This window comes from Olea europaea, chromosome 18, assembly GCF_002742605.1.
Source record: "Olea europaea var. sylvestris chromosome 18, O_europaea_v1, whole genome shotgun sequence".
NCBI lineage: Eukaryota > Viridiplantae > Streptophyta > Magnoliopsida > Lamiales > Oleaceae > Olea > Olea europaea.
Genome location: NC_036254.1, coordinates 18874072 through 18889970, shown reverse-complemented (window position 1 = coordinate 18889970; position 15899 = coordinate 18874072). Strand labels below are relative to the sequence as shown.

General features: G+C 37.4%; 1 protein-coding gene across 1 annotated transcript; it reads left to right on the top strand.

Annotated features, from left to right (window-relative positions):
* Positions 1-5336: 5336 nt before the first annotated feature.
* On the top strand, positions 5337-6500 carry LOC111366827. The gene has a single exon (XM_022987522.1). The coding sequence runs from the start codon at positions 5337-5339 to the stop codon at positions 6498-6500; it is 1164 nt and encodes a 387-aa protein (XP_022843290.1).
* Positions 6501-15899: the final 9399 nt, after the last annotated feature.

Sequence of the window (15899 nt, the reverse complement as noted above, 5' to 3'; positions counted from 1 at the left end):
TAAGTAATAACGAGATACGAAAATCGTTATTACGGATAGACCATTACGTGTGACATTTCTTACTTGTGAAGGAAGTAACTGATTTCACAAGCTAAAGTATGGTAATATTTAAATGAACACGTGAATGTTTTGTTATAGAACAAAACATTGGAAACCCATCGAGAGATTCCACATGGATAACTATCTGAGTGTCAGTGGTTAATCTCTAACGTTCGGTAGTGGAATTGGTCTTTTGACTTGAGGTCCTCATGGTACCTTATATGAGGACAGTCATACTTTGGCGGTATTGGATGTTGCTCTGCAAAGAGCCGCTAATAGGACATCGTTCATGGACGTCAAGAATCGTATAAAGGTTATGATTGACCAATAAAGGATTCGTCACTCTTAGATAGTAGGAGATTATGATCTGCATTTCATTCAATTAAGTCGATGATGAAATCCTTGGCCAAGGTGTACTCATAAGTCGAAAAGAAATTTTCGACTTATATTGACTTAATAGTGAAGTGAAAGATATGATCAATAATCGAGATTGACACACTTTCGTATTTTGTAATTGATCGGATCATATTGACGAAGGGATTATAGTTTCACGGTAAGCGAACGAGTTTGGTTTTGTCATACCACGTGACATTTCTCGTCATATGTATTACCCTGACACATTGCTAGATATCAATTTGGGACGGCGAGTGTAAATTGGTGATAAATTAAAAGGGTATTTTAATTTATCAATTTTGATTAGATCAAAACAATATTTCACGTCGTTAGGCATAATGATTGGGAACCTGATGGGTCGCACACAAAAGGAGAATTGGAAGATTGTAATTTATTAATTAATTAATTTAACAAGCGTTGGATAAATTAATTAATTGGGTTGCATATTTATATGCCCAAATTAATTAATTGGATTAATTAGTTCACGGACCGGATTTAATTAAATGGGTTAATTAAATGTTGGACCGGGTCAGGTCAAGCCCGTTCGGGCTTATATAAATGTGATTATAGTTTTCAAAATTTTTGAGATTTTCATTATTCTTACTAGCACAAGAAAAAACCCTAATGCTGCAATCCTTTTTTTTTTGCTGTGGATCACCGTTGGAGGCTAGACAATTGGACAGTTGTGGGAGACAGATCCAACTTGCTAGAACAAAGATATGGTAAAGAAGTTTGCAGATCTTGTAAAGGTACATTTTTATCACAATTTCTATCTAAATACAAAAGCGATTCTTGGTGGAAATCGAGAATTATTTTAATTTTTCACTGCGCATTTTAAGTAGATTTCCAACAGAAAATTCTCCATGCATATATCACGTGTTTATTCAACATGTAATCTCTTGGGTTCTTGTAAGTGTATAAAATATAAGAGGAAAACAATTGTCTGTAAATGACAAGTTATCTTCATTTGGAGTTTACCTTTTCATCTGTTGCCTGTTAGATTTTACAGGGAACAATACACATTCCCGTCCTTTACACCATTTCAAATTTAAGAACAAAGGTTTAGATATTGAAAAGTTAGGTTATGAAATATATATAATATTAAATATATAAGGGTAATGTTCTTCTTTACAAGACGTCTACACCGAGAAGACATACCTTAACAATTTACTTAATTTATAAATACTTTAAAAATATTTATATTTTTCACTCACAGAACTACGTACTCCAAAATCATCTTGGTTGATAAGATATTTCGATATCCGTATCGCAGCCTGAAATATGATATAATTTTTAAATCAACAATTAATTATTTAAAGTAACTTCAATAATCAAATATGCGATATTCAAATTTAATCATTTCACGTTCAAGCGATTTTTAAAGTCTCTTTAATCACTAAAACTAATTTTTCTTTTATTTTACTCAATTTCATAGTTTATTATACTTAACCCCTTCAATAAAATTGAATTTAATATAACAATTGAACAACTATAAAATTAAACATAACTTGACAATAAGTAACTTTTTACTTACTTTTAACTTTGAAGAATTCATGCCTAATAGTGGAAGAACTTATTTTCTAACATGTTGGAAAAAAATTTTCTATTTTTTTTATTATCTTTATCCTTCCTCTTCTTTTTATTTTTTTTTTCCTCTTTTCCTTTTTCTTTCGCTTTCTCTTTGCTCTCGGCTTCTTGGTGTGTAGTGTGTGTTTGTGTACATTGAAATGGATATGTTTTGAGTTTGGTGGATATATATATATATATATCCACTGCCTAAGCCACTGTTTTCCTCCTTTTTTTTGTTTTTTGGCTTTTCTTTTAATTAAACTAATACATTACAAGAAAGCTAACTCAAAAAGCTAAAATTCTTTTAGAAATTATAGTTTTTCCAATTCTAATGTTTGCTATACGAAAAATGGGTCTAAATTTGAGGTTAAAAATTCTGAGCATAACTTCTCCCATAGGAAATTGATTTGTAAAAATACTTCAACTCTATTTCACTCGTTTGATCTCCAATTGCATCCAATTGATCCTATATGATCTTCAATCATCATTTTATGGTCCGAATCAACTATTGAATGTTTACATCTATTTCACTCGTTTGATCTCCAATTGCATGCAATGATCCTATATGATCTTCAATCATCATTATATGGTCCGAATCAACTATTGAATGTTTACACTTTGGTCCCCACACTTCGAATTTCTTTCATTTTTGCCCATTTTTCGTTCATTTCTTCAAATTCCACCAATTTACGCTGAGTTCAACCTAACAAATATAGTTAACACATAATTAAGCTATAACTCGTTTAAATCATTCACAAATACTCCAATTTACTGGTCTGAATAAGTGTACAAAATACACTTATCAAGTGTTAGCTAAAGTTCATGGGAAAACTGTAAGCTAATCTGCCAATGTAAGAAGTTTACATTGATGAAAGAGAACTTGAGGAATAGCACTGTGCCGGTGAAAAATACTGCTCAATCTGATAATTTTCTGGAGTCATCCAACCAGAGGGAAAGCTACCAAAACTCGACAACAATAATATAGCAAAAGAAACATTTTCAAATACTGATGAAAATATATGATCTGACATTCAGGAAAAAGCTTTGGTCCAAGCTCTGAAAACCTTCCCATAGGACACTAACCAACGGTGGGAACAAGTTGCAGCTGCTATACCTGGGAAAACTGTTAATCAGTGCAATATGGTATTGCCAATTTGCCATATCACGTCCGAGTGTAGACGTTACTATAAGGAGAATTTCAGGTACGACTCCGATGTGTTCAGGTCTTGGAATTGGTAGCAAAATGTCTGATGAAATTAGAATGTCGTTGCAGAGGATTTATATGTAAGAGATTCAGCAGCTGGGATGCGAATAAAAACTGACAAGGGAAGAGGAGGGTATGAAAGGAATGTCACTATGCTTAACATAACAATGGAGAGAGTCAAGGTTCCCATAAGGTTTAGTAGAGGTGCAAGTGACCATCCCGATGAGAAATTTGATCCTAGAGCCTTACCAAAAGTGAAAGGGATTTCTATAATTGATGTGGTTATTGTGGATTCAAGAAAAGGTCCCTTGCTACAGGGTATAGAAGTTGCACCATTTGAGGATATTTGCATGAAATATGTTACAAGGTTTATCACCATCAATAATTTGGAACTGTGAGTGTCTCGGGTTGAGTGAAGGGGTGTACCTAGTGCCATGTTTACAGAAAAATGGCTCCTCATGGTGTCCATTATCTTAAGTTCTTTTTATGATGGCTTATAAATTTGTGGTATTATAGCATATACTAATTTTATTGTGGTTGCACAACACATGATAAGAACGAATGGTTTTGCTTTGTCCATATGCAACCATCCTGCGTATAAAGGAAATTTGGGAGTAAGTGCCCCTCGGGGCACATCCAAGTTGGCAAAGGAAGGGCAGTGCGGGGCTCGCAATCCCAGTGTGGGGAGTTCGATTTCTGGTTGGAGCAGCTGAGTGTTTGTAATAACCATCTTGGTTGGAGCAGTTTGGTGATGTAATAACTATGGAAGAGGGTCCCTTGGGGCCAGGAGTATAAAGGCTGTTCGAACCCTGGTCAACTTGGGCATATACCGCGATTTACCTCCATCAGTCACTGAGGGGCCGGGGGCTGGGGGTCCAGGATATAGTCTGGCAAAGCTAGGAAACCTGGGTATCAAAAAAAAAAAAAGAAAAAGAAAAAAAAAGGGAAATTTGGGAGTAAGTGTGTTAGAGTGAGAAACTCTCAAGCCTAGTGAGAGAAAATCTTACTTGGTTGCCCACTTGCATCTAGAGTTTTCTTGTTCTTGTTTGGATTTTGCTTACATATTAGAGACATTCAAACTTCAGTTTTAGTTCTCTTGGCGGTGTTCAAAGTTAAATTAGATTTTGTTGATGTTCGAACTGTGTTTTCAGTTCTAGTGTTCCACCATTCAGGTTCAAGGCAGGCTTGTACAAATGCAAAGCTGGTCCTGGTGTGTTCGGCAAGTCAAGGCAGTTGGTTCGGTTGTCTTGCTGTTCGTCCAGATTCAAAGCAGTATTGGGTGTGTCCGGCTAGTTCATCCTGGTTTCAACCATTGATTCATCCTTATTATGCTCACAGTATTTGTATGTATCTGTATGTATGCATGGTAAAGTGGTTTCTAAATCGGGTATTAAATTCAAATCTGGATGTTTGAAATTTGAATTATAGCACTAGTTTGGATACTGCAGTTTGTCCCAGGTTTTCAGACATTTGACTACTTCCATTCTGGGAAAAAGATCAGTAGTGCTTCCTCTCTCCTGTAGACATATTTTGTATCTATACTTTGACTTCTTTTTTCCTTTCGGGCAGTCTAACTGCTTTCTAGCTGGTCTCTTCATTCCAGCAACTATGGGTAAGAAGAAAACAAGCCAAACTAGCGTGCTAAAGTTGAAGCCTGTTGTCCGAGGTATGAAAAAGGATGCAATCCAATCTATCCTTATTATGCTCACAGTATTTGTATGTATCTGTATGTATGCATGGTAAAGTGGTTTCTAAATCGGGTATTAAATTCAAATCTGGATGTTTGAAATTTGAATTATAGCACTAGTTTGGATACTGCAGTTTGTCCCAGGTTTTCAGACATTTGACTACTTCCATTCTGGGAAAAAGATCAGTAGTGCTTCCTCTCTCCTGTAGACATATTTTGTATCTATACTTTGACTTCTTTTTTCCTTTCGGGCAGTCTAACTGCTTTCTAGCTGGTCTCTTCATTCCAGCAACTATGGGTAAGAAGAAAACAAGCCAAACTAGCGTGCTAAAGTTGAAGCCTGTTGTCCCAGGTATGAAAAAGGATGCAATCCAATCATCAGCATTCTGGGAAGAACTATGTGCAGATTGACCAAGTGTTTCTCAAACACTTGGTGCCGAAGACATGGTCTCGAAAGATTCAAATGGGGAACCCCAAACACCCAAAGATAGCCAAGTAAAAGAGACAGTCCCGGTGAAAGCTCCTTGGGTAAATCTCTTTAAAGATAATAGGAAACCTGATGAAGGCACGAAACTCCAAACTATCGATGATCTCCCCGAAATTGTGGCTTTGGAGGAGGATGATGTGCATGAAGTCGAAGATGCCTGGGGGTTTAGTTTGGTTGGCTATGTTGCTGGTCGTTTTCCGGGCAAAACAGCACTTTTGCAGCTATGCAATTCGTGGAAGGTAAATTACAAGTACTCTGTCCATACAAGTGGCTGGTTAATTTTTAAGTTCGAGAATGCGGAAGATAGACTTAATGTGCTCGAGGGGAGGCCATACTTTGTCTTTGGCAGGCCGCTTATGTTGAAGATTATGCCCCAATTTTTTGAGTTTGATGACAAAGAAATCAGCACCGTACCAATTTGGATTAATCTACCTGGGTTACCACTTGAATGTTGGAAGTCGAAGGCGCTAAGCAAGATTGTATCAAAAGTGGGAAAGCCGATATCAACCGACAAACTCACTTCAACTATGGACAGAATTTCATACGTGAGGGTTTTAGTCGAAGTTGATGTATCCAAGGAGCTAGTAAGGACAGTTCATATGATGTTACCAAATGGAAAATTGAGGGAACAGGGAGTTTACTTTGAGCACGTTCCAAAGTATTGCAATACATGTAAAATGTTTGGACATCCAACTTTGGGATGCAATGTTAATAGACAGCATGCAGATGGCAAAGGGGTAGAATCAGGAAGCAAACAGGTTGGTACAAAAATAGGTCAGGTTTCAGGCAACACTAAGGAACCAACAGCACAATCAAATCCAGCTGATCAGAATGGTTCAGACATTGGTGCTGACAAAACTGGAATGAGGAAGTCTGGGGAAAACAGTGAAACACAGCAAAGGGAACAAGATGATGAGGTGCAAAACCAGTTTAATGTAGTGGACAGGAATAAGAACCGAAATAACCAGAAAAGGCAGAAAAATGCAAGGCAGGAAACACGGCCATTGAATGGGTTAAAGGCAGCCTCGAACGAGAAACTCAAAGGGAAATTAGACGAGTCACATCTTGCAGTAGCTAAAAAGGATAAAACGAAGGGCAACGTCCTTCGCATATCATCATGAAGGCAGCATTTTGGAATATCAGGGGCTTCAATAAGCCCCTGAAACAAAATGGGGTTCAACACCTCATAAAGAAACACAACATTGATGTTTTTGGAGTGCTGGAGACAAAACTCAATCAAGCAAAGTTAACACGGATCATGATAAAAAAAATTTGGCGGATGGAGACAAGTGGACAATTTTCTCCTACATCCGGCTGGAAGAATCTTGGTTTTATGGAACCCGTTGAAGGTTGATTTACAAATTTGGATGCAACACCAAAAGTGATACATTGCAATGTGACTTGCAAGGTAACATCCATCTCTACTTGTATTAGTTTCATTTATGCATTTCATTCTATTGTTACTCGAAGGCCTCGTTGGAACAATTTATTGGATTTTGGAGCGGATTGCTCAAGTCCTTGGTTCATGGGAGATTTTAACAATGTCCTACGATATGATAAAAAATGCAATGGAGCGGATGTCACTCCATATGAAATTAAAGACTTTGCGGATTGCTGCTTGAATGCGGGTCTTTCGGATTTGAGGTCCATGGGTTGCTTTTATACATGGACTAAGAATTCATAGGGGAGCATACTTTCGGTGTGGAGCAAGATTGATAGAGCCATGGTAAATGAGTTGTTGTTGCAAGCGGGTTTTCATGCCCTAGCTGATTTTCAGCCATCGGGGTGTTTGCCGGATCATTCTCCTTGTATTGTGACAATCTTCCAGCTAGATGGGATTAAATGGAAACACTTCAAATTCTTCAACATGTGGGCAGAACACTCAGATTTTCAAAATCAGGTTACAGCTAGTTGGAATAAGTACATTCATGGTACTAAACAGTTTATTTTGTGCAAAAAGTTACATAGGTTGAAGGAAGTCTTAAAGCAGCTCAACCAAAGAGAATTCGCACACATTGCCAACAAGGCTGAGAGGGCTAAGAATGAATTGCAGGCTGCCCAAATGGAGCTTCATGATCAAGCCAGTAATATAGATTTGCAAAGTAAAGTCACACAGTTACGGAAAAAAGCAATGGATATTTGTGAAGCGGAAAGAAGTTTTTTCTACCAACAAGCAAAATGTGCCTACTTGAAAAAGAGTGATAAATGTACGAAATTCTTCCACTTCATGGTAAAGAGGAATGGAAAAAGAAATTTCATTGCGACAGTCATTAAAGATGATGGGCACCCCATGACCTCACAAGAACAAGTGGTTGATGAATTTGTTGGATTCTATCAAAATTTGCTGGGAACGAGTAATGCTTGTGAATCCATTGATCCTAAAATTTTCGGTGAGGGGCCACTACTCTCATTGGAGCATGCAAATGCTCTTGGCATGGATATCACCACACAAGAAATAAAGACAGCCTTGTTTGATATTGGAGAGGATAAATCACTGGGTCCGGACGGCTACACATCATGTTTTTTCAAGAAAGCATGGAGTACAGTTGGGGATGATTTTGTGGAGGCTGGGATGATTTTGTGGAGGCTATAACTGAATTTTTTGAATCTAGCTCGCTTCTTAAAGAAATTAATCACAGCACCGTTGCCTTAATTCCTAAAGGTAGTCATGCATGCCACTGTTGGTGATTATAGACCTATCTCATGTTGCAATGTCACTAATAAGGTCATTACTAAGGTCCTCTCTAATAGATTGGCACTAGTATTGGGGACTATTATCGATCAACTGCATTTGTGAAAGGTAGGAGTTTGATAGAAAATGTCCACCTTGATCAAGAATTATTGAGACAATATTATAGGAAGAGAGTTTTACCGAGATGCATACTTAAAATAGATCTTCGAAAGGCATATGACTCTATTGAATGGAGCTTCTTGAAATCGGTTCTGGAGGGAACGGGATTTTCGGCGAGATTCATTAGGTGGGTGATGGTATGTATCTCTTCCCCTTCATATTCTATTGCACTTAATGGTTGCTTGCATGGTTTCATTAAGGGCAAAAGAGGATTAAGGCAAGGAGACCCTCTATCGCCATTTCTATTGGTGATTTGTCTTGAATATCTATCAAGATCATTGAAAGCGGATACTACCTATAGTGATTTTAATTACCATCCAAAATGTGGGTTTTTGAAAATCACGCACTTGGCATTTGCGGATGATTTGATGTTGTTTGCTAGAGGTGATGCTATATCGGTGCGCATATTGATGCAATACCTGTCCAAGTTCAGTGATTGCTTCGGATTGAGAGTGAACTTGAACAAATCAAATCTCTACACGGCTTGTATTCAAGGGATAGATTTGGATGAAATTCAGGAGGTTGTGGGCATGCCGAAGGGTACAATGTCGTTTCGATATTTGGGGATTCCACTTGCAGCACAAAAGTTGAGAGTTAATCACTATGCGCCGTTCTTGGGCAAGATTGTAGCATACATTAATACATGGACATATGCATCATTGTCTTATGCTGGGAGGGCCGAATTGGTTAGGGCAGTCTCACAAGGAGTTGAATGCTTTTGGTTATCTATATTTCCAATTCCGGCAACAGTGACGTCAAGAATTATTCGGCTTTGCAGGAATTTTCTTTGGAACTCTAAAAAATCGCTAGTTTCTTGGGTGGATGTTTGTCTCCCTAAAAGTGAGGGAGGATTGGGATTTCAAGACATAAAGTGCTAGAATAATGCTTTGCTAACCAAGGTACTTTGGAATATTCAAGACAAGAAAGACACTCTTTGGGTATGTTGGGTCAATCATGTATACTTGAGAGGCGGAACCATTTGGGAGTGGATGCCTAAAAATGATAACTCTCCATTAATGAAGAAGTTGTCGACAATTCGGGGATTGTTTATCCAAAAAGAGGGCAGTGTGCAGGCTACCATCCAATGATTGGCGGAGTGGAGTACTGAGGGCAACCTGATTATGTCCAAGTCATATGAGTATTTTCAGCCAAAGGGAATTAACAAAAGCTGGGCAGCAGATGTTTAGAAGCCTTGTATCACACCGAAACATTCATTCATTCTTTGGCTAAGTGCCTAATCTAGGCTACTTACCAAAGATAAATCACAACATTTGGAAATAGATCGAAGCTGTGTTTTCTGTGGATTTAAGGAAGAATCTGGTAAGAACCTATTTTTTGAATGCTCGTTCAGCAACAAAACATGGGGACAGATCCGAAAGTGGCTGGGAATGAGACGATCCATGTCTACACTAGCTAGTGCTTTGAAGTGGATTAAAAAGGAAGCTCGAGGGACATCTTGGCAAAGCAAAGCTAAGAGAATTGCACTCGCTTGCACCGTTTACTACATCTGGATGGTGAGAAATAGGAAGATTTTTGACGATCTTAGACCACACATTCATAGCATAGTGAGACAGATCAAAAGACATATATACAAAGTCATGTTCTTATTGTATCCTCATGTTTTGATTCATTTTGAGTCTCTAGCATTAGGTCTTTAGATCTTATCGTTAATACATTTTTTGTTCTTGTTTAGCCCGGGTATGCCCTGAGTACTCGTATATGAGTTTCGATCTATAAAACTTTATATTTACCGATCAAAAAAAAAAAAAAAGGAAATTTGGGGCTCATCAAAGGCCTATAAGATGGAAATTTCCAACTGGCTTTCACATTGGTATGGTCCCGTGTTTTTACACTACTGTACAAGTATTTTTTTCAAGAATACTTCTGTTGGAGCAACCCAAATTGAAATAGAGTTGAAATATACTAAAAGGTAACCTTTCCGCTTAGAAAGGCTCTGCAATTCTTGGTGATAGTTCATTGTAGAACAGTTGTCCAGGATTCTGAAACTTTGATAAGATATATTAATTATAGAAATACATCTTTCTTGTCCATTGTTTTATAATTTGTTACTAGTTTATACATTCTCCTTTCAAAATATTCTTGCCTATAAGTTATGAAGGTTTTACAGTATTCACCATTTCCAAAACACATTTGAACCGCACTTATATTCGTCCTTCCCTTCGCACTCCAACTGCAAGTTTTCAGAAATGAATGGAACTTTCTGTAATTATAAAGCAAAATGTAGTATTAGAATTAGCATCAATCATTATTGAAATAACGTAGTTTGACCCAAATAACACCTAGAGGGGGGGGAGGGAGGTGAATAAGTGTTTATGCGGAATTTTACAAATTAATTAATAAATGCAACAAGTCACAATTATTAATATGTCCAAGTCAATTCACATAATTTACTATCCTACGTTGAATTACCAGAAATAAGTAAATTGCAGAAATATAAAGGACATAGTTGTTTGATGACAGAGAAACCCCAATGTGGGTAAAAATCCGGGACCAAGCCAGTAGTTTTCACTATACAAATCCATCAAGTACAAGTTCTGCCAAACTCCTTACCCAGTCAGACCCGCTGTTCCAGTCTCACGATCTACTGCAGTAGATACTACTAGTCTCTTGCTAGCTTCCCAATCTACCTCCTGCCGCCCAATTTGCTGTCCAATACAACCTCCTGGTCTTTAGCTGATTGTATCACCAAGTGGAATTTCAAGAACTTCCTATTCTTGTCCAGGTCCTGCGCTTGTTGTCCACCTCTCTCAATCCCCCAATGAGAGAGTCCGTTCCTCAAAAGATTAAGGAACCATAGTGTTTTGTCTTCACAAGATTGATGTTTTTCCCCAAAAGATTTGTTGACGGATCACAAGGTGTTATGGATGAATTCACCAATTGATTTCACCTTGGATCTCTTGAACAAAGATATGAAAATTTCTCTCACTGATGGAACAAAGTAGCAACCACCGCCTCAATTTTCGTGTACAGGTATGAAACAATTTCAGCACCACAACTTCTTTCTAATTCCTCAAGCAGCCACGTTTTTTTGCCTCAATTCCTGTGGATATATATAATACAATTTCAGCAGTCGGCCACCATCAATTCTTCCAAAAATTGCCGCCAATAATGTTGTATATATTTATAGTAACAACAGCCTTCAAATACACTTCGTCTCTGCATGCATGTGGATAATAAATTAAATTCAGCAGCACCACCTTTTAATTCATCCAGTAGCTAATGTTTTTGTCTGTGTCTGTGCATATAAATTATGACAACAACCAATCCCTTTACTGCCTGAATTTTCGTGTGAGTGTATGACGCAATTTCAGCCCAAAGTGTGCATATATATTAATATAATCCAGTCACTCAATTTACACAAAGCTGTGTTCTGTGAATGTATAATCTATTCAATTCAGCCACCAAATATGCTTTGATTTTTTCGTGAATATATATACCCAATTTTGCTCCTAGCAACTTTGAATTTCAACCCTTTCTGCCTCAATTTCCATGTAGTTATATGGTCCAAATTCAGCCACTAACACTTGTTAATTCCACTAGCAGTCTTCACCAACAAGCAATCTTATTCTCTTCAATTTTTGCTCTGCATGCAAGTATATTTAACTAAACTCAGCAACTTCAATTTCTTGACTCTCCAAGATGCCCAATTTTCGAGTGTTTATATGTATATGTCTTCTGCGGCCGGCACCTCTTCTTTTGTGCATATATACATATATATAAGGACTTTCACTTATGGACCCCTAATTTTACAAGCTCAAACCCTAGCCCAACTCAACTATATATTATTGCAATTCACGCCTTGACTTTTAGATGTATACAATTAAGTCCTTTTTGTTTATAGAATGCCAATTAAAATATAGAATCTAACAATCTTCCCCTTTGGCATTCTGTGACAAAACTATACAAATTCAAGTCAAGGGATTACAATCAATTATAACAACCTAAACTACCCAAAATTCAAATCACCGAGTCTTGCATTCCTTGTTGTACCTGTTTCCTGAAATCTAACAACTCAAATACCCAGTGTAAAAGCACGTGATATAGGAAATATAAAAATTAAAGCACTTAGTCACAATTCAACATGCTAGTTTGAGATGTGACATTGATGCTAATCAAAACACCAACTGAAACACTAATATCACTAAACATCAAAACTCAAACAGCAATGGATATAATATGGAATGCAATGCAACGCTTCCCTTTACTGCGAACTATCATAAATGTCATGCAGTAAATCATAAATGTTATGCAGTCAATCAATGTATCTATGTTTCTCCCTCAGTTACACTTTTCTCTCCTCCTTTTTGTCATAAATGCTGAAGGGTATCATGTCAATTACAATCTGAGCAATAACACATAATAACTTAAAAATGCAGTTGATAGGATGCAAACATAAAATCAATAAATCATAGACCTTCCCACATACTCAGTATAGATCAGAATGGAGTAAAGATTACAAGTGACTTATGTGTGTAAAGTGTCACTAGTCCGATGCATGTGGGACTTCAAACTTTAATTTTGTAAGAAGGGACATGCCAATCACTGCCAATAAGTATATTCTCCTACTAATGAAAGTTAAACCATGTAATGTGCAGTAGGACCTATACTTATCATTTTTACTTATCTCCCCCTTACTATGAGCTTTTATATTTTTCAGATTGTCATATTATTCCACTCCATATTTGGCACATTTTTCTAGCTCCTTAATTTTTCATCTTAAGTGCAGGTTCTTCTCCATTAAACGACTAAGATGACCCTTGTAGCGAGCTTTAGGCCGATTAACCCAAGTCAGTTGACCATAGGCACCAAGTATTAAGAGACCCCACATGCTTAATTGCTCGAGTCAAATAGGCCCCGAAGAAGAACATTAATAAATGAGCTTATTGTAATGGGGCGATTATTTTTGGGTTTAGGTCTACTAAATATTGGTCAATTCATATTTAAAGTCACAATATTAACATGTGACAGTCATCCCAAATCTCATACACAAGGTAAAGTCCTACTAACAAATTCATAGTGTGTGCAGTGCAGATGCAGATGGTACATGAAGACACCTATACTAAGTACTCCATGATGACATAATCAAGCAATGAAAATAATGCTACACCTTATCCATTTTAGCTCATACACGATCACAACATACAAGTTCAGAATTATGTATCATGGTGTAGAAATTTCCATTTTTTTAATTTATGTTTTTAATTTTAATTTTTTTTTTCAAAACATGAATGCGCCACACAGTTGTGTCATCTGGATTTTTTTTATTTTTTAAATTTTATAAGATGAGGTGAAAACATATGAAAAAGACAAATGCAAACAAAATGAACATGTAATGAAATGAATGCAAAAATGGACACTGAGGTGAACTGTACATGAATGTTCCTATCAAACTGGTCAAGGAGGTACACAAATACCAACAGCCTTCTTAAGTACTCGAACCTCAAACCATCTAAAGGTTTAGTGAACAGATTGGTAAGCTGATTTTCTATAGCAATGTGTTCAAGGGATACCACATTGGATTCAATAAGTTCACGAATGAAGTGATGACGAATATCAATATGTTTAGTCGTAGAGTGTTGAACAGGATTTTTGGAGATGTTGATAGCACTGGTGTTATCACAAAACACGATCATGGTGCCTTGATTTATCCCATAATCATTCAACAGTTGCTTTATCCAAAGCAATTGAGTGCAGCAACTACCGACTGCAATGTATTCTACCTCGGCTGTAGACAGAAAAACTGAGTTTTGTTTCTTACTCATCCATGATACAAGATTAGAACCAACATAGAAGCATCCACCCGAGGTACTCTTCCTATCATTGGCATTTCCAGCCCAATCGGCATCAGAATAGCCAGCGAGTTCAAGATTTGACTCTTTAGAATATAAGATCCCATGATTTACAGTCCCATTCACATACCTAATGATACGTCTCACTACACTCAAATGGGATTCCTTAGGATCTAACTGAAATCTCGCACACACTCCAACATTGAAAGCTATGTCAGGACTACTGGCTGTAAGGTAGAGTAAGCTAGCTATCATACTCCTATACAATGTCTGATCAACACTTCCTCCTGTAGGATCATGACCTAACTTAACACTTGTACTCATAGGTAGACCGTGTGTGTTTTTTACTGTCCAGTCCAAATCGCTTAACCAGGTCTTTGGCATACTTTGACTGAGAGACAAACAACCTATAGTCAGTTTGCTTTACTTGAAGGCCAAGGAAGTAACTTAGCTCTCCAACCATGCTCATTTCAAATTCTCGTTTCATACATTCAGCAAATTCATGAGCAAAAGAGTCAATGGGAGAGCCAAATACAATATCACGACATAGATATGTGCTATAGTTATGGTTTCTTCAATATCTCTAATGAATAGAGTTCTGTCTGCACCACCTCATGAAAAATCATGGTCAACGAGATATACAGTGAGTCTGTCATACCCAGCTCTAGGAGCTTGTTTCAGACCATACAAGGCTTTATTCTATTTGTAGACATAATGGGGAAAGTTAGGATCTATGAATCCTTTGGGCTGTTCAACATATGCCTCTTCTTGAAGTATTCCATTCAAGAAAGCACTTTTGACATCCATTTGATATAGTTTAAGCCCTAAAGTACAAGCAACCGCAAGAGGATCTGAATGGACTCAAGACGTGCAACAGGGACAAATGTCTCATCAAAATCTACCCCTTCAACCTGAGCGTACCCCTGAGCAACTAGCCTAGCCTTATTTCTTGTTATGGTACCCTGGTCATCGATTTTGTTCTTGAAAATCCACTTAGTACCTATCACATTGCAATCATCAGGCCTAGGCACTAGATACCAAACATTGTTTCGAACAAATTGATTAAGCTCCTTATGTATTGCATTTACCCAACATTCATCTCTAAGAGCTTCCTCAACTTTCTTAGGCTCAATTTGGGATACATAGCTTATATAGGTTAGGTTATTCATAACTCTCTTTCTTAACCTCATACCTTCATCTAGATCCCCAATGATGTTGACCTTAGGATGGTTAGATTTGACCCTAGATGATGGCTCTCTATGAAGCTTAGTTTGTTCACTAGGTGGTGGATCCTTAATAGAAATGTCTATGCCTTTGGGGGACTGTGGAGATTTTGGAATTGATGGTTCTTTATCCTGAGTTGTGGGTCCTTGATCATCACTTAGATCATCTAAATCTACCACATTTTCAACACTTTTACTCTCAGAGAAAGCATCATCAACAACAACATTTATAGACTCCACGACACTCTGAGTAGGCAAGTTATATACTCGATAGGCTCTACTGTTCCTAGAATATCCTAGAAACTCCTTCATCACTTTTGGAATCAAACTTGTCTAAGTTTTCTCTATTCCTCAGAATGTAGCACTTGCTTCCAAATACACGAAAGTATTTAACAGTAGGCTTCTTGCCCTTCCAGATCTCATAAGGAGTCTTATCGGTTTTCGGTCTCAGGTATACTCTGTTCACTATGTGGCAAGTAGTGTTAATAGCTTCACCCAAGAAATGGATTGCTAGATCCTTGCCATGAAGCATGGCTCTAGCCATTTCCTGAAACACTTTATTTTTCCTCTCAACAATCCCATTTTGCTGTGGAGTGATTGGTAAGGAGAGCTCATGCTGAATCCCCTCCTCCAAAT

Excerpts from the sequence above, each read along its gene's own strand:
- LOC111366827 (XM_022987522.1), top strand. The coding sequence starts at position 5,337 with ATGGTCTCGAAAGATTCAAATGGGGAACCCCAAACACCCAAAGATAGC.